This window comes from Nicotiana attenuata, chromosome 1, assembly GCF_001879085.1.
Source record: "Nicotiana attenuata strain UT chromosome 1, NIATTr2, whole genome shotgun sequence".
Classification (NCBI taxonomy): Eukaryota; Viridiplantae; Streptophyta; class Magnoliopsida; order Solanales; family Solanaceae; genus Nicotiana; species Nicotiana attenuata.
Genome location: NC_031989.1, coordinates 18,939,727 through 18,965,817, shown reverse-complemented (window position 1 = coordinate 18,965,817; position 26,091 = coordinate 18,939,727). Strand labels below are relative to the sequence as shown.

General features: G+C 39.2%; 1 protein-coding gene across 1 annotated transcript; it reads left to right on the top strand.

Annotated features, from left to right (window-relative positions):
- Positions 17,776-19,721, top strand: LOC109210803 (aspartyl protease family protein 2-like). Its single transcript, XM_019374300.1, has one exon. The coding sequence runs from the start codon at positions 17,887-17,889 to the stop codon at positions 19,360-19,362; it is 1,476 nt and encodes a 491-aa protein (XP_019229845.1). The 5' UTR covers positions 17,776-17,886; the 3' UTR covers positions 19,363-19,721.

Below are 26,091 nucleotides of genomic sequence, written 5' to 3'. Positions count from 1 at the left end.
TCCCAAATATTTTTCTTTAAAAATTCTTTTCTCGGGCTAGGGACCTCGGATTTCGATTTCGGGCATACGCCCAAGTCCCATATTTTACTACGACCCTACAAGACCGTCGGAACATGGGTCCGGATCCGTTTACCCAAAATGTTGACCGAAGTCAACTTAATTCCATTTTAAAGGCAAAACTTGGCAGTTTTCTCAAATTTTCAAATAAGGGCTTTGCGGATATACGCCCGTACTGCACACGCAAATCGAGGTGGAACAAAAGGAGGTTTTTAAGTCCTCGGAACACAGATTTGACTTCTTAAACACGAGATGACCTTTTGGGTCATCACATTCTCCACCTCTAAAATAACCGTTCGTCCTCGAACGGACATAGAAAAATACCTGAGTCGGGAAAAAGATGGGGATAACGGCTCCGCATATCGGACTCGGACTCTTAGGTCGCTGCCTCAACAGGTTGACCTCTCCACTACACACGAACTGAAGGGAAATTCTTCGATCTCAACTGACGAACCTGCCTGTCTTGAATGGCTACCAGCTCCTCCTCATAGGTCAAGTCCTTGTCCAACCAGATAGTGCTGAAGTCTAACACGTGGGATGGATCGTTGTGATACTTCCGAAGCATGGACACATGAAACACTGTATGCACTACTGATAAACTCGGTGGCAACGCAAGTCTATAAGCCACCTCTCCCACTCGATCAAGAATCTCAAAAAGACCGATGAATCTAGGGCTTAGCTTGCCCTTCTTCCCAAATCTCATCACGCCCTTTATGGGCGACACCCGAAGCAATACTCGCTCTCCGACCATGAATGCCACATCGCGAACCTTACGGTCGGCATAACTCTTTTGCCTGGACTGAGCTGTACGAAGCCTATCCTAAATGATCTTAACCTTATCCAAGGCATCCTATACTAGATCTGTACCCAACAACCGAGCCTCTCCCGGCTCAAACCATCCAATCGGCGACCGACACTGCCTACCATATAATGCCTCATAGGGAGCCATCAGGATGCTCGACTGGTAGCTGTTGTTGTAGGCAAACTCTGCTAATGGCAAGAACTGATCCCACGAACCTCCAAAGTCAATAACACATGCACGGAGCATATCCTCCAAAATCTGAATAGTACGCTCGGTCTGTCCGTCCGTCTGAGGATGAAATGTTGTGCCCAACTCGACCCGAGTACCCAACTCACGCTGAACTGCCCTCAAAAAATGCGAGGTAAACTGCGTACCTCGGTCAGAAATAATAGACACGGGCACACCATGAAGACGAACAATCTCCCGGATATAAATCTCTCTCAACCGCTCAGAAGAATAGGAAACTGCCACAAGAATGAAATGCGCTGATGTGAGCACGTGATTTTTGCCCTAAGCAATAATTCCCAAAATTTCAAACAAAACAATTTTTCTAGTATTTTATAAATTTTTGTGAATTTTGTGGCATTCTTTGGTAATTGTTGCATTTTTATTTGTGCATTTTAATCCATATGAAAATACAAAAACATGCATTGGCATTTAGGGATTTAATTTCACAATTTTAGTATTAATTAGTTTTAGAATAAAATGCAAAGAAAATTGCAAGAAAATAGTTCTTTACATTGTTAATTATTGCATTTGTCTTTAAATAGATTTATAAGTTATTTTAGGAGTTAAATAGTGTAATTAGGTCTTTGCTTTGTTTTAGCATTTTATAAAATCAGAAAAATAAATAAATACAAAAACACAAAAATAGATAAAAGAAAAAAAAAGGGGGAAAAGAAAAATTAAAAGATGATCTTAATTGGACTGGTCTTTGGGCCAAATTGGCTGAGCCCAAATGAAATAACCCTGAAAGACCTAAACCCACGTCCCAACCCGGTCCGTCTCCTCCCAAAACGACGTCGTTTGGTTAAGTTTTAATCTGGACCGTCGAGGTTAATTGATCAGACGGCCCAGAAGTCCCCAACCCTTGATATATAAATGTCCGAACCACCCCTACCCCCCTCAGAACCCCCTCCTACCCTCACCGTTTCTCAAACCCTAACCATGTAACGCCACTGTTGCCCACCGTAACCCCACCGTCTACCACCGTCCCTCCGCCGTCCGCCGCCGGCCGGAAATCGTCGCTGCCGCCGGCGGAGCTCCGATCAACCCTAAAATTACACCCCAGCTTCTCCTGCTCATCCTCTTTCCAACCCTGCCATTGGTTTCCCTCGAATCAACGTCGAACCCGTCGAATATCCCGTTAAAGTTTTCCGGCCAAGTCGCCGGTTACGCCAAATGGTCCCAAACTCACACCACAGAACCGCCTTGACCTCCTCTACCCAACCCCCATAACCACTTGTCTCGAACATGGCCGGAATTGCTCAAATATCGAATCAAAAACTCGGCCAAAACCCTATCCCTTCCAGATCGGCCCAAATTCATACCCTACACTCCCCTGACCTCCCTCATCCCTAATCCCTAATCAAAACCCTTCAAATCCCGCCGGAACTCGTCGAATTTCAAATTTAGGGTTCCTGGGTTTTGGGAATTTTCAAAGGCGATTGAGTTCTAGTTAATATTATAAGCCTATTCTTGACAGAATAGACATATAATATTAACTGGAAATCAATTTCGAAGGGTAATGCTTGTAGAGTCCAAAGTCAGTAAGTTCCTCTTCTCAGTTTTAGTATTCCTTTTCTTTGTTCTCATGAGTTCTTGGTTTCTGTTAGTTGTTAGTCAATTTTTGTTGTTTTCTGTGATTAGTTTGAGTTTTAGCTTGGTTAATTCTTAGTTGTATGTCATTTTACCTTGGCCAGTTTATATATCCAAATGTTCGTTTAAGCCAACCAATTGATAGTTTTGATTTTCTCATTAGTTTGGATTCAAGTTGATACGCTTGCTTTTCTGATAATAAATTTGATTCTGATTCATTAATTTAATAGGTTGATTTGGTGTTTTGAATCCGTATTTGTTCAATAGATGTTGAGGCATGTCTAAAATTGGAGGTTTGGTTTGACTAAATGAACATGGTTGTTAGTGTAATTGGTTTAATTTCAGTTTAAGCTTCAGGCTCTATTAATTAATCTTAATTAGTTTAGGCTAGATTATTTGTTTGGTTATAGCTGGCAGGTTTATCAATGGTCAGTAGTTTCAGGGGGTTTTAAGGGTAGTTTAGGCATGGAAAGGGGCAGTTTTATTAGATTTGGTAATTCTTGAAGTGGGGTAAGGTTAGAATAGGAATTGTAACAAGTATAGAACCTTCTAGGATGGGCTATAGTGTACGTTTAGTAAAATTAGGGTAGTTACTTGTGGTACAAGTCAGAAAATAAGAGGAAAAAGTCAGAAATCTAGGAACATTTAGGCTAAAACGAAAATCCAAGAAGGGGTAAAGTGCAAAACTGAAACCTACTGTTTGCCCTACCTGCCTTGCCTATAAAGGCATGTTTTCTTGCCTTGAAATGCAGCTTTTTAATATTCTGAAATCTGAGAGAACCAAGAGCTGAATTACAGGGAGAATAAACTGGAGAGAGTTTGAAGAACTAAAAAAAAAAATCCAGAACAAGATACAGAGCCTCTAGAGTTGAGGTTCACCTTCTAGCTTTGAAATGGGTTGAAAGTCAGTCAACGATTTCCTTTGGGTGTTTTGGTTATTAGAATTCAGTATCCCTTGTTCAAATTGCATTTTTGTTGTTTTGCACTGTTGAGTTTACTGTTCCATCAACATTAAATCTGGACTGTGTGTTGCTGGTTCATTCTCTGCTCAAATCTAGCTGCTGATTCTCCTTGTTCACTCATTTCTACCATTTCAGGTACACTACTTTGAACTACATGATGTATACATTGAAGCTCTAATGAGATGGTCAAGGATCTGTCTGTTTGATTGAAGGCCATTTGTGTTTTGTTGATAGTGTTCTATTGTATGTCTGGTAGTATGTATAATTCAGTAGACTCGTTTTAATTTGAATAACAACATATGAACCCAATAGTTGATTTGGTTAAGATGTTAGTCAAAGTTCAACCTGTGAACTGGTTTGGTAGTATTTATATTACTGGTAGCAATTTTTGATCCAGCTAGGGAATAATTGGCTGTCTGCATTTGAATAGAAGTCTTAGATATCACTGATATAGGCATTTGAATTGGTGCTGACAAATTAGTGTTGAATTTCACCTGAATTGAAATGATTCATCTAGACTAGTAGTTCATGAAAGTTAGTCTTCCAGTATGAATAACATCTTTCTCATTACGCTGTATCGTGGATGTGGTTTGAGCTCGATATTGGCTTCATAGCCTATTAAATTGTGATTGTTCCTGCTGGGATTCGATCCCAGACTTTGGCATCACAGCTGCCTGAATTGCCCTCTACTTCCACTGGGCCGCCTGTTCCCATTTGGGCCTGGGTGTATTAATGAAGCTCAGGTTTGCTTTGACAAAACGATGACCACTTGTAGGCCTGATGACCGTGGCCCTGAAAATTTTAAGTTCACAATGTGCCCGTTTGCAATCTGGGCTCAAGCCCATTTTCTCTTTACCTATTTCTGGTTGTTTGAATTTGGGTTTGAAATCCATAGCCTTAACTGATTAGGACTTTCCCTTCATTTTAGAGACAGAATAAAAATAAGAGTCGTAATTGCATTAGGTTTGTCTCCAAAAATAATAAATGAGCTAAACAAAACAAACAAATTGCGGGGCCCTCGATAAGTGCTCATTGTAAGAAATGCCTAGACTTCGGGATGTGTCGTTTAGCGAATTTCACAGCCTTCCCCAAATAATAACGCGACAGTCTCTTTAGGCACGCGATTTAAATAATTTTACCTTCCTAAATACGGGTGCACATTTATGTGACTCAAATCCAAATCTCAACGGAGTCGAAATGGATTGAAGGCCACGGGTACACTGGTGTGACGTGGTTCGAGATACATTTTCACGACGTTGCGACTCTCTTAAAATAATAATAATAAAAGCGGTTCAAAGTTAAAAGCACATAGATTAAAACATGTACTAAAATCAAACAAATAAGCCAAATATGACAGTTGAGCGACCGTGCTAGAACCACGGAACCCGGGAATGCCTAACACCTTCTCCCGGGTTAACAGAATTCCTTACTCGGATTTCTGGTTCGCGGACTGTTAACAGAGTCATAACTTCCTCGGTTCGGGATTCGACCGGTGACTTGGGACACCATTAATCTCCCAAGTGGCGACTCTGAATTTTAATAATAAATCCGTTCCGATTGTCCTTTAAGTGGAAAAACTCCTATACACCCTTTACGGGTGTAGGTAAAAAGGAGGTGTGACAGCTGACTTAGTCAGCCTATCCACAATAACCCACACTGCGTCGAACTTCCTCTGAGTTCGTGGGAGTCCAACAATGAAGTCTATAGTGATACGCTCCCACTTCCACTCGGGAATCTCAATCTTCTGGAAAAAACCACCATGTCTGTGATGCTCGTACTTTACCTGCTTACAATTCAAACACCGAGCTACATACGCAACAATATCCTTTTTCATCCTCCTCCACCAATAATGTTGCCGCAAGTCCCGATACATCTTAGCGGCGCCGGATGAATAGAATACCGGGAACTATGGGCCTCCTCTAGAATCAACTCTCGAAGTCCATCCACATTAGGCAGACAAACTCGACCCTGCATCCTCAACACTCCATCATCACCAACTGTAACCTGCTTGGCACCACCGTGCCGCACTATGTCCCTAAGGACAAGCAAATGAGGGTCATCATACTGCCGATCCCTGATACACTCAAATAATGAAGAACGAGCGACTGTGCAAGCTAGAACACGACTGGGCTCAAAAACATCCAACCTCACGAACTGATTGGCTAAAGGCTGAACATCCAAAGCAAGCGGTCTCTCACCGACCGAAATATATGCAAGGCTACCCATACTGGCTGACTTCCTACAAAGCGTTGGCCACTACATTGGCCTTCCCCGGATGATACAAGATGGTGATATCATAGTCTTTTAGTAGCTCCAACCACCTTCTCTACCTCAAATTGAGCTCCTTCTGCTTGAACAAATACTGCAAACTCTTATGATCCGTGAACAGCTCACATGACACGTCGTATAAGTAGTGCCTCCAGATCTTTAGCACGTGAACAATGGCTGTTAGCTCCAAATCATGAACTGGATAATTTTTCTCGTGAATCTTCAGCTGCCGCGAAGCATATGCAATAACCTTGCCATTCTGCATCAACACCGCACCAAGTCCAATACGAGATGCGTCACAATAAACTGTATATGGCCCTGAACCCGTAGGCAATACCAACACCGGCGTCGTAGTCAAAGATGTCTTAAGCTTCTGGAAGCTCACCTCACACTCGTCCGACCACCTAAACTGGGCACCCTTCTAGGTCAACCTGGTCATTGGGGCTGCTATAGATGAAAACCCCTCCATAAATCGACGGTAATAACCCGCCAAACCCAAGAAACTCCGGATCTCTGTAGCTGATGTGGGTCGAGGCCAGTTCTTGACTGCCTCTATCTTCTTCGGATCCACCTAAATACCCTCTGCTGATACGACGTGGCCCAAGAATGCAACTGAACTCAGCCAAAATTCGCACTTCGAATACTTAGCATACAACTGACTATCTCTCAGAGTCTGAAGGAACGACTCGAAGATGCTGCTCGTGCTCCTCTCGGCTGCGGGAGTAGATCAAAATATCATCAATGAAGACAATCACGAAGGAATCCAAATAAGGCCTGAACACTCGGTTCATCAAATCCATGAATGCTAATGGGGCATTTGTCAACCCAAAGGACATCACTAAAAACTCGCAATGCGCGTACCGAGTGCGGAAAGCTGTCTTAGGGACATCGGATGCCCTAATCCTCAGCTGATGGTAGCCAGATCTCAAATCAATCTTCGAAAAAACTTTGGCACCCTGAAGCTGGTCAAACAAATCATCAATCCTCGGCAATGGATACTTGTTCTTGATGGTGACCTTGTTCAACTACCGATAATCAATACACATTATCATCGATCCATCCTTCTTCTTAACGAACAATACCGGCGCACCCTAGGGCGAGACACTAGGTCTAATGAAGCCCTTATCAAGCAAGTCCTGCAACTGTTCTTTCAACTCCTTCAACTCTGGCGGGGCCATACGATATGGCGTAATAGAAATGGGCTGAGTGCCCGGAGCCAAATCAATGCCAAAGTCGATATCCCTGTCGGGTGGCATCCCCGACTGGTTTGTGCCACCCGACAGGTTTACAGGAAATACCTCTGGAAACTCACGAACAACTGGCACAGAATCCATAGAAGGAACCTCAGCACTAGAATCATGCACATATGCCAAGTAAGCCAAACACCCCTTCTCGACCATACGCCGAGCCTTCATATAAGAAACGACCCTACTGGTAGAATGACCAGGAATCCCTCTCCATTCTGATCGAGGCAACCCCAGCAAGGCTAAGGTCACGGTCTTCGCGTGACAATCCAATATGGCATGATAAGGTGACAGCCAATCCATCCCCAATATGACATCAAAATCAACGATATCCAGAAGTAAGAGATCTACACGGGTCTCAAGTCCCCCAATAATAACCACACACGAGCGATAGACACGATCTACAACAATGGAATCACCCATCGGTGTGGAGGAGCACTCAAAGAATCACGAGGCACAACCAAATACGTAGCAAAATAAGATGACACATAGGAGTATATAGACCCTGGATCAAACAGAACTGATGCATCTCTACTACAAACTGAAATCGTACCTGTGATAACGGCATCGGATGCCTCAGTTCAGGCCTGGCTGGGAAAGCAAAACATCGGGGTTGGGCCCCACCACTCTGAACTACATCCCCGGGACGGCCTCCTGCTGGCTGGCCTCCACCTCTAGCGGCCTGACCTCCACCTCTAACGGCCTGACCTCCACCTTTAACACCTCGACCTCCACCTCTAGCTGCCTGACCCCTACCTCTAGCTGGCCGAGCAGGCTGTGGAACACCCTGTGCCCGAACCATAGCACGAGAACCTTGATGCTGAGAACCGCTCGAGGCTCGAGGGCAAACTCTAGCAATGTGCCTCGAATCGCCACAAGTATAACAAGTCCTCGGCTGCTGGGACTGCTGACCCTGAAACTGACCATGACGACTTGAGTAACCACCCTGAAAACTTTGGAGCGGAGGTGCACTGATAGGAGCTGGTGATGCACTGTAGGGTAGCTGATCCAAATACTGCATATGAGAACTATGGCCGCCTGCCGCCTGGAGCACCATGGGAAGCCTGAAGTGCTGAATGAAACGGCCTGGGAGGATGGCCCCTACCAAAAGAATCCATGCCTCCAAACGAGGCACCACTGAATCTTCCCCAATGACGAGGCCTCTTGTCAGACCCCTGACCACTCCCCCGTGATAGAACCATCTCAACTCGCCGGGCCACATGGGTCGCATCCTGAAAAGAAATCTCCCTCCCTGCCTCCTTAGCCATCTGCAATTTGATAGGCTGAGCTAGTCACTCAAAAAACCTCCTCACCCTCTCCCTCTCGGTGGCAAGTATAATAAGAGCATGACGGGCCAAGGCAATAAATCTGGTCTCGTACTGAGTGACGGTCATAGAACCCTGCTGGAGACGCTCAAATTGCCTCCGATAGTCCTCCATCTGAGTGATAGGAAGAAACTTCTCCAGAAATAGCTGAGAGAACTGATCCCAACTCAAAGCCGGTGACCTAGCTGGTCTAGCCAAACAATAATCCCTCCACCAAGTCTTGGCGGAACCTGACAGACGAAAAGCAGCAAAGTCGACCCCATTGGTCTCCACTATCCCCATGTTCCGTAGAACCTCATGACAGCTATCCAAATAGTCCTGGGGATCCTCTGAAGATGTACTGCCATATGTGGTATTGAAGAGCTTGGTGAACCTGTCCAACCTCCACAAGCATCAACAGACATAGTTGCTCCATCACCGGTCTGAGCTACCACACCCGGCTGAACTACTCCAACTGAGTGAGCTGCTGGAGTCTGAAACTGAGGAGCCATCAGCTCCGGAGTGCGAGTAGCGGGAGTCTGTGCTCCTACCCCAGCCTGAAAGACAGCTGGTGCTACAGGAAGTAAGCCTGCCTGGGCGACACTCTCCATAAGGCCCACTAGATGGACCAGAGCATCCTGGAGTACCGGGGTAGCGAAGAACCCCTCTAGGACCTGAGCTGGCCCTGCTGGAACGGTCTGGGGTGGAGCCTCCTCCTCAAACTCTACCTGAGGCTCCGCCGCTGAAACTGCTGCTCTAGGCTGAGCCCTGCCCCTACCTCGGCCTCGTCCTCTGCCCCTCATAGGAGCTGCCACTGGGGGCTCGGGCTGCTGATCAGCGGATAAAGACGCACGTGTTCTCGCCATCTGCGAAATAACAAAGTAGAAGACATTGAGAAGTCAAATCGCACGACAGAGGAGAATAGGTGCGAAGTTATTCCTAAACTCTGTAGCCTCTGGGGGATAAGCACAGATGTCTCCGTACTGATCCCACAGACTCTACCTAGCTTGTTCGTGAATTGTGAGACTTAGGCAACCTAGTGCTCTGATACCAACTTGTCACGACTCGGATTTTCCACCCTCGAGAGTCGTGATGGAGCCTACTCGTGAAAGCTAGGCAAGCCAACTATTAAAGTTTTAACCCATTAGCAATCAACTCAAACAGATATAACCAATAACTAAAGCTAAATAGATGAAAAGTGCGAAAGATTTATAACAAATTCAAATAATCCAATACATGTCTACCCACGAATCTGGTGTCACAAATTCACGAACATCTACGAATTTCTACAAACACTGGTCTAGAAAGAAAAGTACAACTGTTCTCGGAATGAAAAGAGATAGCAGAAAGCTAAAACAGGGAAGGGGGACTTTAGGCTCTGCGGACGCCAGCAGATCTACCTTGGTCTCCCTAGACTGAAGGCAGCTACCTCAGCTACTCACCGGGTCCGGTACCAAAATCTGCACAAAAGAGTGCAGAGTGTAGCATCAGTACAACCGACCCCATGTACTGAGTAAGTGTCGAGCCTAACCTCGATGAAGTAGTGACGAGGCTAGGACATGACAACCATATAAACATGTGCACTTAAATCATATACAAATAGAATCATAATAACAGGAATCAATAGAATATGATGGGAAGGGGATATGCTGCGGGAAATATCAGATTCTAATAATAAACCAATAAATAAGCATCAATAAAGAACCATAATGAACATCATATCTATATCAACAAGAATAATGAAACGGTAACACGTGCACGGCATCACCCTTCGTGCTTTTACTCTCGTCCCCACCATATGAAATAACAGAAACGGCACGGCATCACACTTCATGCATTACCTCTCATAATCATGGCACGGCACCACCCTTCGTGCATTATTCCTCACAATATCGGCGCGACATCACCCTTCGTGCAATAACTCTCAAATCATAGCACGGCATCACCCTTCGTGCATTAACACTCATAATATCGGCACGGCATCACCCTTCGTGCATTACACTCACTCACAATATCATGCACGCCATCACCCTTCGTGCTTTACACTCTTCCTCACCCAAACAATAGAAACAATACGTCCCGTCAAGGAAATCAACAATATCAACAATAACATCCCGGCAAGGGAATCAAAAATATCAACAATAACATCCCGACAAGGGAATCAGCTATAACCAATCTCGTTTTCAACAATTACTTTACAAAATGAAACTCAACTTGAGTCAATACTCAAGAATAGTCAATTACCAAGAAACTTTCATAAGCTTTGTTCAACATTGTTAATCATCAATTTGAGCATGAACGATACATAATAGAGCCACAACAATCATGATATAAGACTCACAGCATGCTTGACACCAACGTATAGATACTCGTCACCACACCTATATGTCGTACTCATACTAACACATAGCAAATAAGACCACAACTCCTATTCCCTCAAACTAAGGTTAGGCCAAACACTTACCTCGATTCCACGGACAAGATTAAGCCTCAACTACCGCTTTACCTCTCGGTTCCACTTCCAATTCACGTGTATCTAGTCATAGTTTACTTAATAACATCAATAAATGCTAAATAAACCAATTCTAATGCATGAAAATAGATTTCCCATAGTTTTCCCCAAAAAGTCAAAAATCGACCCTGGGCCCGCTTGGTCAAAATCCGAAGTTCGAACCAAAACCCGATCACCCATTCACCCACGAACTAAAATATGCAATTAGTTTTGAAATTGGACCTCAAATTGAAGTCCAAATCCCCAAAATTTAAAAATCCTAACTTCTACCCAAAAACACCCAATTTCTCATGAAAAATCCTAGATTTTGAAGTGAAATCATGTAAAAGATGAAATAGATTGAAGAAAATGAGTTACAAATCGTTTACCTATGATTTAGGGAAGAACTTGCTCTTGAAAAATCGCCCTTATGAGTTTAGGTTTTAAAATTTTGAAGAATGATATGAAAATCCCGTCAAAATCCCACTTAACAGGTCGCAGATGTCGCAATTGCGACAGGAGCTTCGCAATTGCAAAGCTCGCAAATGTGAAACAGGCATCGCATTTGCGAACCTGTGGCAGTGTCTGCTCCCCTCGCAATTGCGAGCAATTTGTCACAATTGCGATAACTGACCCTCCTTGATGTCTTCGCAATTGCGGGGGGGGGGGTTTCGCAAATGCGAACAAGGCAGGCCTGGGTTTTCTTCGCAAATGCGATCAAACCCTCGCAATTGCCAAGCCTGCTGGGCTCTCAATTGCGAAGCCTGACCTCGCAATTGCGAGATCAGAGGTTGCAACACAACTGGACCTGTAACAGCTATTTTACTAAGTCTAAATTCACTCCGTGGCCTATCCAAAACTCACCCGAGCCCTCGGGGCTCCAAACCTAACATGCACGCAAGTCTAAAAATATCATACAAACTTGCTCGTGCAATCAAATCATCAAAATAACATCAACAACTAAGAATTTAGCACCAAAATTCATAAAATTCTCAAGAACATTGAAATTTCCATTTTCTCAATTAAAGGTCCGATTTATACCAAATCAACTCCGATTCTTACCAAATCTCACAGGTTCGACTTAAGTATTATTTTAGACCTGTACCCGGCTCCGGAACCAAAATATGGGCCCGATACCATCAAGAACACACACCATTTCATTTCCAAAAGTCTTTATATTTTCCAGCAAATAATTTTCGTTAAAAATTCTTTTCTCGGGCTAGGGACCTCGGATTTCTATTCCGGGCATACGCCCAAGTCCCATATTTTACTACGGACCCTACGGTATCGTCGGAACACGGGTCCGGGTTCGTTTACCCAAAATGTTGACCGAAGTCAACTTAATTCCATTTTAAAGTCAAAACTTGGCATTTTTCTCAAATTTTCACATAAGGGCTTTCCGGATATACGCCCGGGCTGCGCACGCAAATCGAGGTGGAACAAAAGGAAGTTTTTAAGGCCGGGAACATAGATTTGACTTCTGAAATACGAGATGACCTTTTGGGTCATCACAACCAGAAATTCCAAAATTTAAAAATTTAAAAGACACGAATATGGAAATTTTTGCAAGGTTTTCAAAAAATTGTAATTCATGGACAAAAGCTAAATTCTTGTTAGAATTAGACACTTGGAGGTGAGTCGGGCAGAAGCAATAAAGCAAATATATGACAGATACTTTCATAGCATAAATCTGTCTACATTTTAAGAATTATACATGAGATACCTACCATGTAGTGATTGAATGAGAATTTTCACTGTAAGAGTGTCAAATATAAAGAAGTAAATCCAAAAAAAAGCACAGAGGCATATGTTTTTAAAGGATATATATATATATATATATATATATATATATATATATATCATCCCTAAGTACACCATTTTGTATTGTTAATGTGGTTAAAAAATTCTAATCTCTTCAACTCATCCAAAGATGAGATGCCATAATAATTAGTGGAGGAATAAGTTTACCTCTAACTTCAACATTGATTATAGTTGTTGTATATAGCTAAAATAGCTGGTAATATATCCCATATTAAAAATACAAAGGCCATTAGTGAAATGTAGTTCGTCTTTTTTTTTCTTTTTTTTTTTACGCTTTAAAAATAGAATCACACTAGACAAAATAGTTATTTGATTATTTTTTCTTAAATTTAAAATTCTAAAATCAACTAAAATTATTGTTATTAAATATTTTCTTATATAAACAATGTAAAAGGTCCTAATATTTAGGACTTTAAAAAACTAAAATTTGGCACTTATATAGGTGTGCAAGCGTTTACATATTTAAGACACCCAACTCAATTAGTATAATTCTTAAAAATCATATAAATATTATATTAAAGTTTATATTTGAGTTATAAAATATAATCTAAGAAAGTGAAGAGTGTTGAATTAATTAATGAATAGCGATTTAATAAAATTGACTCTTAATGTTATACTATAGCTGATCTCTTATTTTTTAAATTTTTTACGCCGATGATTCTCTTCTTAAGGGCTCAAGTTATGTACCCTATTATGTCAATTTGAAAAATAATTTTTGATGAATTATTAAAAGAATCGAATTGGATTATTTTGCTAATTAATTAATTTAAAGACGTAATTATTTGTCACACAGTAAAATACTTCATTCTTTTGTTAATTTGAATTGTTAATGCTAGCTCATGCCAGATTTCAAATATTCTCCAATCATATTCTATTTTAAATGGTAAATCAATGATCACTATTTTACTTTTGAATTTTTGTGTTAAAGAATCGTTAGTGTTATTAACATTTCTCAACCACTACTCTCTCTCTCTTAGTTATTTGTTCGACTTATTGTTATTTTCAAATACTATAATACAAAAATCGATAAAGATCAAATATATTCACGATTTTAAAATTCACAATTCTCAATCTATTTCTTTTACCGATGTGGAGTCTCTTATTAGTTGAACTGGAGGTGTATCAAGGTCGTACAAAATCTACTAAAGCTACTCACTCAACCCATCAGCCTGTTAGAAAAGTAGATTTCTTTTTTTAACATCATCAGTTTGCATAAAAAATGTATCTTAATTACTAATTATAAAATAACAGAATCCATGAAGATAAGTAATTTTCGCCAAACAATGTTTTATAACCAAGCAAGCCTCAAAGGGAAGATGACTTACTTTTTTTTCAGCTAATTTCATAAAGAAAGAAAACTATACAAAAATAAGTGATAAAATTTAGGACTACTTTTTCTTTTTCTATATAAAATGAACTCTTTCAAGCATCACTAAAAGGTAACGTGGTGTTGAAACACCGAGTCTTCATAAATTTTCAATAAAATTAATATTTAAAATTTTGAAACAACAACAACAACAACAAACTCAGTTTGATCCCAACATATATGGTCTGGGGAGGGTAGTCTGTACGCAGACCTTACCCCTACCTAAACCCCTACCTAATGCAGGTAGAGCAGCTGTTTCCAATAGACCCTCGGCTCAGGAAGGGCAAGAAGAAAAAGAGGGAAGCAAGGAAGGAAAACAGTATCCAATAATAGCAACACGGAATACAATACTTGAGGCGAACAAAACCACATGCAGTAATAAAAAGCAAAGAATATGAAGGGAAATGCATGCTACTAACCTATCCGTGAACACTATAAACTACCTACTAACCTTCTACCTTAATCCTCGACCTCCACACCCTCCTATCAAGTGTCATGTCCTCAGTGAGCTGAAGCAGCGCCATGTCCTGCCTAATCACTTCTCCCCAGTACTTTTTAGGCCTACCTCGACCCCTCCTCAAACTCTCCATGGCCAACCTCTCACACCTCCTGACAGGGGCATCAATGCTTCTTCTCCGCACTTTGGGGTTCATTATTCTTTAATGAAATATAAACCTGTTTGCATCAATCTGCAATGCAATTTGCAACAAAAAGAATAACATAATATTAAAATACCATCGAACATAGTTAAATAAGAACTACATTAAATTAATCAAGCTTGTGCAATCACGAAAAAATATCTTCTACGATCTAATATTATTTTTTAATAAAATATTACTAACCTGTTTGCACCAATCTGCAATTTTTGCGATTTGTAGCACTAACTAAAACTTGTGAATACCTGCACACACATAAAAAATACACGTAAAAATCTTAAACAAAAAAAAAAAAACTAAATAATCTTAAACATAAAAAAAACACAATAAAGGATCCTGTCCTGAAGAAAAAGTAAGACTAAAGACTCCTAATAAACCTAAATATACCGCACCAAAGTATTCGGCGACAGTTTAAAAGACTCCTAAACCTAAATACAAGTTACATAAAAAGTCGGCAGTTTTTGTTTTTTCCCAAAATAAAAATTTAGCACTAATTAGTAATTACAATTATATCCAACTTAAAACACACCTATTAAGGTTAAAAAAGGCGAATAACATTTCGATAGGGTCTTCGTGCTTTTAATATAGTATAAATAGATTACTGACGAAACATTAAAATGTCTATACAAAATTGACAACTTGTATAAGTGTGACATGCAAAAACATACATTTTATAAATTTAGTGTATATAACCGAAACAAAAACGTACAAGCATATTTTTTTTATATTAGTTAAAATCTCAAACTATAATTTTCTGTTTAAGGCATCATTTGTTTTTTTTAAGATTAAGACGTCTGAATCAAGATGTGTATTAAGATTAAGACATCTGAATCTGAATACATATCTGAATATATTAAGATGTGTATTAAGATCCGAATAGAAATAATTAAGACTGTTTGATTTTAACGTAAATGTATAAAATTTATCTTTATTTAAAAATTAATAAACGTAAAATTCAAATGAAATAATTAATCTAATATTCTATCAATAAAATATATAGTTTTTTAACATATGATAGTTGTTGGTGGTGATGGCTAACGGGTGAATGCCGACTAGAGGCGGTGGTTGGTGGTAGTTTTGGTTGATGATGGTGGTTTATGCTAGTAGTTAGTAGTTATTGGTAGTGGTGGCGATTATGATTGAGGATGGTGGTGGCGTGGTTGGTGATAGTTAATAATGGCGGGTGGTGGTAGTAATTGTGACCGAGGAAGGTGGTGGGTTAGTGGTGGTAGGTTGTAATGATGGGCAGTGTCGGCTGTGGTTGTTGATGGTGGTGGATGGGTTGGTTTAGATTGATCCTAACCGAATGATGATGAATTACTTCTATTTACTATTTAATAGAATATTCAATTCGAAGATAAAATCTCAAATCACAGATTTGCGCGAAATCCATGTTATTTTCATTCAACCGCTACAAGATCAACAATTCCATAAGCTTGGGCTTCTGTTGCTGACATAAAAACATCTCTTTCCATATCTTCGGATACAACCCATAAGGGTTTCCCCGTTCTTTGTACATAAACCCTTGTGAGGGTTTCACGCAGTTTCAGCAGTTCTTCCGCTTCCAGGACAAATTCGCCCGTTTGTGCCTCATAAAAAGAACTAGCAGGTTGATGGATCATTACCCTGATGATATAACAAAATAAAAGACTTCCCCTAATCTCGCATGATAAAGCAAAGAGAAAAGAAAGAATAAAGAATAGAAAAAGATAGAATTGAACAACCGNTATTCAGACCCCTTAAGTAGGTTAGTAAAGTTAAAAAAAAAAACAAACACACTTAATGATTAATATCTGAATAATTAAAATTCAGATTTTAAAAACAAACGCACTTAATGTCTGAGATCTGAATAATTAAGATTCATATCTTCATTAAGTGCAAACAAATGAGGCCTAGGAGTTGTAGCCATTATAAGAGTTGTCTACTAATGTCTGATTATGGGTTTGCACCCCAATACCAGATCCGCATTAGAATTTAGCAGCTAAATAATGCTCTAACAATGTAAGTAATTTAACATATTTTGGGTACATTAACAATATAAATAGTGTTTGAGCAAATTTTAAATTATATCATAATGATTTAATTTCTATCATTTTATTTCTTTCTAAAATAAATTTTGTTGGATTTAAAAATTACTAATCTAATAAAATTCTTTGTATGATTATTATATCTAACAATATATGGAGTATCTTATTGTTTTTCGTATTTTTCAATTTAAGTTCAATAGGAATAACATGAAATATATATTAGGTACTTTGAGCAAATATAATTTATTTTCGTAAGGCTATAAGAACACAGTATAGTTACATGATATTAGACAAGTTAACACATTATTATTTGAACTATTAAAGCAAATGAACAACTCATATATCGAACTTATGTAAAAGCATTAGAATACTTTTGCATGATATAATTTTTTTTCTTTATTAAGTAGGCTAAATAAGATCAATAGTCTTTATTAAGCTTGTACGTCAAAAGTTATATTTTATAACTTAACACATAGTTTAATAATTTTTGTGCAAAAATATATTGTATCTAGATAATCCTATGTATAACCCCTCTTTCACATTCTTCTCCCAAAATACTTTTCTATCTATCATTTTTTCCTTTACCCTACAAGTCGTATTGAACAATTAAGCTAATACAAATTGATCCACACTCTTGGCGAGGTTCTCAATTGATTCGTTAATAGATACAGTATATTTTTAACTCCACATGAAACTAAGTGGGAGTAATTATACTTCAGTAGCTAAATAGGGAAGTAGTACAATTCATGATTATAAATTAAAATTTATAAAATATGACGTGTTAATGTTAACTAGCAGACAAATATCCATGCACTTTACAGGAAGAAAGATGCATATCTTTAGGTTAAGATTATTTAATAGACCATATAGTAAAATATCCAACGGTATAACTCCAAACAAGAAACAACCTTTCTTTTCTTTTGTTTTTCTTTTACATACATCACCGCCACAGTTGACACACACGAGACCAAAAAATCCACTGTCTTTGTCGCCCCATTATTTATACTCCCAATGCTCTCCCTTTCCCACTATCACTTCACCATTTTTCCTTCCCCAAAACTCTCTGTAAAATGGAAGGAAAACCCATTTCCATTTCCTTCCTATTCACTTTCTCCTCCATTTTCCTTTCCCTCCTTGCCATATCTGTGTCTTCCACTTCCCCTCAATACCAAACATTAGTCTTAAACTCCCTCCCCAACTCCCAACCTCAGTCCCTCACATGGGCTACCGAAGATTTCGAAGCCCAACTTTCCGGCGATGGGTCAAACCCGGATCCGGATAACACACTTTCTGTACAGTTGCATCACGTCGACTTAGTATCTCCTTCATCCTTCAATGCTACACCTAACGCTTTGTTCAAACTCCGTCTCCAACGTGACGCTGCTAGAGCTAAGGCACTTTCAGACCTCGCTGCAGCTAATATCACCGCTGGTCGCCGCGGCGGTGGACACCATGTTGTCGGCGGCAGGGACTTCTCTAGTTCTGTTACTTCTGGACTCGCTCAGGGTAGTGGTGAGTACTTCACGCGCCTAGGTGTTGGTACACCTCCCAAGTATGCGTACATGGTGTTGGACACTGGAAGTGACGTCGTTTGGATCCAGTGTTCTCCTTGCAAGAAATGCTATACCCAATCCGACCCGGTTTTTGACCCGACTAAATCCTCCTCCTTCCTTGGTGTTTCATGTGGGTCCCCGTTGTGCCGACGGTTGGATTCTCCGGGCTGTAACCGCAAGAAGTGCCTTTACCAAGTTTCATACGGCGACGGTTCTTTCACCGTCGGTGATTTTTCAACTGAAACATTAACTTTCCGTAAAACACGTGTCAGCAACGTGGCCCTTGGATGCGGCCACGATAATGAAGGTTTATTCGTGGGAGCCGCCGGGTTACTGGGTCTCGGCCGGGGAAGACTGTCATTTCCTACTCAAGCCGGTCGGCGATTCGGCCGAAAATTCTCCTACTGCCTTGTGGACCGTTCTGCTTCCTCTAGACCATCCTATATAGTCTTCGGTGAATCAGCAGTTTCTAGAACCGCCGTGTTTACCCCACTCGTCGCTAACCCAAAACTCGACACGTTTTACTACGTGGAGCTCAGCGGAATCAGCGTCGGCGGCACTAGGGTTCCATCCATTAGGCCGTCACTGTTCAAGCTAGACGCAGCCGGTGATGGTGGGGTGATAGTGGATTCAGGAACTTCAGTGACCCGGTTGACCCGACCCGCTTACGTGGCACTGAGGGACGCTTTCAGAATGGGTGCTGCAAATCTGAAGAGAGCACCGGATTTCTCGTTGTTCGACACATGTTTTGATCTGTCAGGGAAGACGGAAGTTAAAGTGCCGACGGTGGTTCTGCATTTCAAGGGAGCTGACGTGTCATTGCCGGCGTCGAATTACTTGATTCCGGTGGACAGTGATGGAACATTCTGCTTCGCATTTGCAGGTACAATGAGCGGATTGTCAATTATTGGAAACATTCAGCAGCAAGGTTTTAGGGTAGTGTTTGATCTTGCTGGTTCTCGCTTAGGATTTGCTCCTCGTGGCTGTGCTTAAATTAATGACTCGTAATTGGGAAAATTTATTACCAAAAATCCCCACTTTTATTTGTTTGATTGCGCTTGAGTTGGGGTGGATTAGGAGAATAGAAAGAAACATGATCAAATGTTGTATGTTTGTATTTTAAGTGCTAAATTAATGTTGTAATACAGGATAAGAGGTGCTTTGAAAGAAGCAATTACAACAATGTAGTGTAGATTGTAACTCAAAATGTGTTTTCTGTGAGATGGGCAAAGTTGATAATTAGCTGCAAAATGTGCAGCGCTGCTTAATCTTGGCATTTGCTTTGTATACTATGTGCTCTCTTCGAGTTTTGATTTTCTTGACATTTCTGCAACTATAATATAATAGATGTTTTCCTCCAATGTCAGTGTAGAACAATATATGACACGAAGTTTTGGTGCTTTAATACTTGGAAACATCAATAATTTGATAAAATCTTAATATACCTAGAAATTGGTGAATTTGACCTTATTATACAGAGAATTATTTGTCTAATCCTCATTAAACCGTACTCTATTCTTGTGGGTGCATTTATGTGCTGTCCAAACTTCAGGGGATCGTATTTTTTATTTACGTTTGCAAACAGGGAATGTTTTAGACGGTTTTATTCAAACTTGTGACGGTGATTTAAACTCATGACATTATATTTTGAAATGAATTAACTAGACAGGATTAGATCAAAACTAAGTCATCCTGCCAAAACTTGTGTTTTGAATTATGATCTCTTGGTTAGCCAGTGTCCCTTCGGAGAATTGAGATTGAATTGTTGAATATGATTATTTATATGAACCAAAGTATTTTGGTGTAAAACTTATGAATGGGATATGCCCAATATACTGTAGTCTGATATATTATGAGAAATTTTATTTTGGGTGAGACTAACCCAACAAAAGTTGTATGAGATCATTCTCTGCTTTTGACAAGTGTATTTGTAGGGTCCATTCATTGATATCGGATTAATTTAAAATTAAAAAAAAAAGAGTTAATGTACGAAAGAATTACAAGAAAATACACATAATTTCATACCATAACAAAAAATAGCCCATATTTTTAAGTTTTACCCTACCTAGCCTATATTGTACATATTTTGAAAATACTGCCAAATTCAAAATCTGTGTTCTTACAATCATTGTTTCTAAAAGCTATGGAGGTAAATATGTATTCTCACAATGCTTTCACTATCTCTTCTTCTCACATCTTCTACATACGCTTAAGGGGCTGAGTATTTTCTGCTTCTCCCCATGTGACACCTGGTTGCAATGCAAGAAAATTGAAAAGTAGAAGTCCACCATTGAAGGCCATTCAAAGCTTTGCTTTCGAAAATATAATTTTTTCAGTTTGTTAGTTATTTGGATTGGGCGTTGTTCCAGTTGATTGCAAATATTAAAAGGAGTTCAAGATTTAAATTTGAGCAAGATTTGAGTTAAATTTCAGAAAAGAAGCAAGGAAGAAGATGAAGTCAGTGTTTTGTATAATTTTGTATAATCTTGTATATTGAGTGTATAAACACACCTTATACATTATTGTACACTTTTATACATCTTTATACAAACGTCTGTAGACGAACTTCTTCCACGATTTTCAGTTGCAATTCTTGTTCAAAACCAGTCCAAATCTCCATTAAATGACTTCAAATTTTATATACAACCTCCTTATGCTATTTCTAACAAGTTTAAGTAACACTCACTCCAAATTTCTCACAAAATCAAATTCGAAATTTAAACCCACATATTTAAGCTTGTTAAAAATCTAATTTTCACCACCCAAATGGATTTGGTTTGTTGAACTAATATTTGAGTCACAGTTACTGATTCGAAAATTAACCTAAAAGGTTGAGGAATCTTTTTAAAAATTAAATAGTAATTTTGAGAACCTATTGGAGTTGGATGTTGAATCTTAGCCTATTATTTTTGGGTTAGTTGGTTGTAAATTGAAATATATGCTATAAAATTAAAAAGTAGGGAGCTCGGTTGTTCTAATGTGAAATTTTCCATTAATGTACCGTGGGCCAACTAAAAGGATTAAATAAAATAAAAATATGATAAAGTGGACTGTGGGTCCCACGCAAAACCACAAACATCATGTTAAATGAATTGAAGAGTTCTCCTTTCTCGTTCTTACCACCTGAAACAATACCACCACAACACACCATCTTAAATAGATTCTAGACATTGAAGCTCTTGTACACTTGAAATTAGTAGTACCAAAATACAAAATTCACTTGTCTTATTAGTGTAATATCCTGCAGTAAATTGTTTAAGAACACCCCTAAAAAGAATACAAAAGCAGATTCAAATATATTTACACAAAAACACAAAATAGAGGGTCCTATTATGCCTCAATTGATGCCAACATTGGTTATTGTTCGTAGGGGTGTTCAAAACCGAACCGAAATCGAAAATCGAACAGAAACCGAAGCTTAATGGCTTATTGGTATCGGGTTAACGGTTTAACGGATGAGGAACGGATTGAATTTTTTTTTTATTAACGGCTTACCGGTTTGGGGACGAATTATTCAATTTTCTTAACGGATAATCCGTTAACCCGTTATATATATATATATATATATATATATATATATNATCGGTTTGGGGGTGGATTATTCAATTTTCTTAACGGATAATCCGTTAACCCGTTAAGAATATATATATACATATAAAATTTATTTTTATCCATATAATAAATTAATATATATATACATATACATATATAATATATATATATATATATATATATATATATATATATATATATATATATATATATATATATATATATATATATATATTAAATCATCAAAAATCCTTCTTCCACTTCTAGTACTCTATCTCTGTTCTCTATTACTAATTTACTACTCCCTCCGTTCCAATTTATGTGAACCTGTTTGACTGGGCAGAGAGTTTAAGAAAAAATGAAGACTTTTAGAATTTGTGGTCCTAAACAAGTAAAAAGGGACCCAGAGTATTTATGTGGTTATAAAAGCTTCTCATTAAGGGTAGAATTGTAAGTTTAAGCTAAATTTTTACCAAATTTAGAAAGGGGTCATTCTTTTTGGAACGGACCAAATAAGAAATAGGTTCACATAAACTGGAACACAGGGAGTATTAGACAAATTTTAATTGCTTGCTTCGTGCATTCTTTTCATTCCTATCAAAATAAAAATAATTTACTTGATTGCTTCACGTATTCTTACCACCTCTAGTAGGTGCAGTGGAAGTACCAAAACTTAACAAACAAGAGATAGTTTAACGAGTAGAATCTGCTGTTAAATTGGGTTTAACACATACATCTGCAGGTTTGCTTGCATGTAAAAAAATGTCAGTCCGCATACATTTCGGCAGGTGTTCTTGTATTGTTTAGAAATTAGAGCGACATCTAAAGAAAATTGGAGCAGTTATAAAACAAGAGCAAGAAATCCCATTCTTTGACCAACATCAGCATACATTTGAAGCACGACAAAGAAAACTTTGGACCCTCGCTAAATTTGGTACATTGCGTCATGTGCAGTATAGATTGAATTAGGCCGATAACCCGCCTCATAACCGCCCGATAAGAGTTAAACCGATAACAATCCGTCCGATATCTTATCGGGTGGCTAGCGAATTAATACATCTAAAAGTCGACAACCGATAAGCCAAACCGTTAAGAGTAAATAATCGCCCAATCCGCCGATATGCAGCCCTAATTGTTTGAACTTGGTTTTGACTGCAAAATGTTGTCTGCAAGCTTGATTCTTGAGTCAACAATTGGGTGAAAGTATTATTTGAATCTCCATATAGATGCATATTTGAAATTGGAAGGAAAATACATATTAAAATTATTAGATGAAAGAAAGTGCAAAAACCATTAACAAAAAAATATGTAACTTGACAAGTATAGAGATTAAACCTCAAAACATAATCGCGTGGACGCATGTCAACAAAAGCAAATCCTTCTTAGAAAACAAAACTAGAAAATAAACTTGCAGCGAATTTTTTTCAAAAGTAGATCAGTTATACATACTGAAACTAAGTCCTTGATAAGATACCTAAATAAGGAGCATTTTATTAACAAAAAGACACAAATTCTATATTGACAAAAAGAGTATTTTGTGAGCAACTAAGATGAATTTAAAAAGATACAAACTATGATAATAATAAAGAAAAAATAAGAAGAAGAAGAAGACAGTTATGTACAGGATGTATATGAAATATTACGTTTGGATAGAATGTTGTTTTCCTTTGCTTGAATATAAATTTGTTGTGGCCTTCCTTGGATTATGTTGATTCACAGTACGAAGTGGTGAGAAATTTTGTTGGCGTCTATACTCTATTGTGATGACCAAACATGGTAATTAAGGAGGGAAAATCGCTTTTATGTTTTCTCTTTCCCTCCATTTCCTTTGTACTATCTATTTAATTTTCTTTTAGTTGGCCCACATTACACTAACTCATTTTTTTAATTTAAATTAATCCAGTGTCAGGTGGTAAGAACGAGAAAGGAGAACTCTTCAATTCATTTAACATGGTGTTTGTGGTTTTGCGTGGGACCCACAGTCCACTTTATCTTATTTTTATTTTATTTAATTCTTTTAGTTGGCCCACAATACACTAACACTTTTTTTTAATTTTAAATTAATCCAATGTCAATGAATGGACCCCACGGATACACTTGTCAGAAGAAGAGAATGACCTCATATAACTTTTGTTGGGTGAGTCTCACCCAAAATAAAATTTTTCGATATATTATGGAGGAATCTTGAGAGTAGGGAGTGCCATTTAACACTCATATTGTTTTGAAAAGGAGGAGGAAATTTTGGAATAGGGGCTTTTGACAAGTGAAAATTGAAGTCGTGAAGACCTAACTAATTTTGACACTTGAAACTGGGGTTTGTATGGGTCAAAATCTGACCACAAGTGGATTACCATTAAGAGGAACAGTAAGGGGTCGACCAAGCGATGGACGTACCCGTAAGGTGTAATGGCGACGAGTGTCTCGGCCACTGTTGAGATCGAGCCATCGAGAAGGCTTGCACAGTAGAGTATCTGCGGTCGTGCTTGAGCAAGTAAAGAGGAAGATAGCCGAGAAGGGGTATGCAGGTCAAAGACCGTTGGATAAAGGGGAAGTTGGGAAGTATATATATAGAGGATAAAGCAGAAAGAAAGGGGGATCCCAGAGACAAAATGAAATAGAAGACTTGGAGGAGACCTCGGAGCAACAAAGCAAGAAGTCTAGATTATGGGTTACAGACTTTTTGTAAACACCATGGTTGACTCAATAGAGCTAGATCTCATGGTTATCAACGAAATTCCCTCTTTATCTTCTTTGCTTTACAAAAATACTGAACAATATATCAAGGATGTAAGCTTATCATTTACGTTTAATGTTTTTTAATCATTCTGAGAAACTTTACATAAACTCAACTTCATTTGATTCTAGTATCTAATATGCTTAGATCTAAAGTTAATTATGTTTGGCTAGGATTTACTCTCTATTTCATCATTAATTGATTTAACTAAAAGGTTCAACACTTTTTGGTCAAACAATTTGGCGTCGTCTGTGGGGAATTTCTCAGCCAAATTCTTTAGTTTCCTTTAGATCTAGAACCAGTCAAGTATTACTTCCAGGCTGTTACAACCTCACCACCTCTCTAACAACGCCAACTCGAAACGAATGGTAGATAAGTTTTCGAGATAACTGTACCAATCTAGGTCAGATCTCTACACAAAATAGAAATCATGATCGATGTCTATACGAGACCCATGCCTTACTTGTAACGATGGGTTTGGCAGGTCATATGCATGTTTGAAGTAGAACCATGGTCACTATGCGCTTGTCATGACTGCAACCCCATGCAATGTATTTACCTTGTATACCGACCTGTACTTCCACCCCTTGGGAAAGGATGATAGCTTACTGCGTGACCCTTTGAAATGGCAGGCACACCCTGCCTTATTTTCGTATCGCGTACACTGATGATTTATGAACAAAGTATAACATGTTTCCCTTATTGTTTGCGCATACCGGACTGGGACTCGGCCTCGGCATCCTAACGGGTGAGGTAAGCCCAACTCATGAGAAGTCTAGACATGATCAAATGGCGGAGCCGAACACGGCTGCCAAATCAGAAACCACTATTCAAGTATGAGGCGAAGCGAGTAAACCTACAGTGCCGCTCCTCCTTTCACTGACTTGCCAGGCCAAGGTAACAGACAATATCGTTTGGGTTTATCTTATCATCCTTTTGTTAGTTCGAAACAGGAGCACTCGCACTCGCATAGGTACGCGAGTAAGGGACGAACGCCACCAAAACACCCCAGGAAAAGGTTCCGTACCGTGCAATCTCGTGAGTAACGACCGAGCAAAACCCGCTAAGCCGCACCATATTACAAATAACAGGAATGGCTCGATATAAGTCGATTATTGAAAGGACAATCTCCAATGAAAGCGAAATTAAGCAAACTGGGACTCGCCCATGAGGCACGAAGTATTCTCCAAATGAAAGTGAAATCAAGCAAACTGGGACTCACCTAGGAAACGCACAGTATTCTCCAAATGAAAATAAAATTGAGCAAACTGGGACTCACCCAGGAAACGCACAGTATTCTCCAAATGAAAACAAATTAAGCAAACCATGATTTGCCCCGACGCCCGTGTAAAACAACACGGCGACGAGTAATGTTCCTCAATAAAAATAACACAACGGGTTACAATTTCGACCTCACTCGAATTAACACCCTTGCG

Bases quoted from the DNA above. Each gene is read 5' to 3' on its own strand.
- LOC109210803 (XM_019374300.1), top strand. From the start codon at position 17,887: ATGGAAGGAAAACCCATTTCCATTTCCTTCCTATTCACTTTCTCCTCC.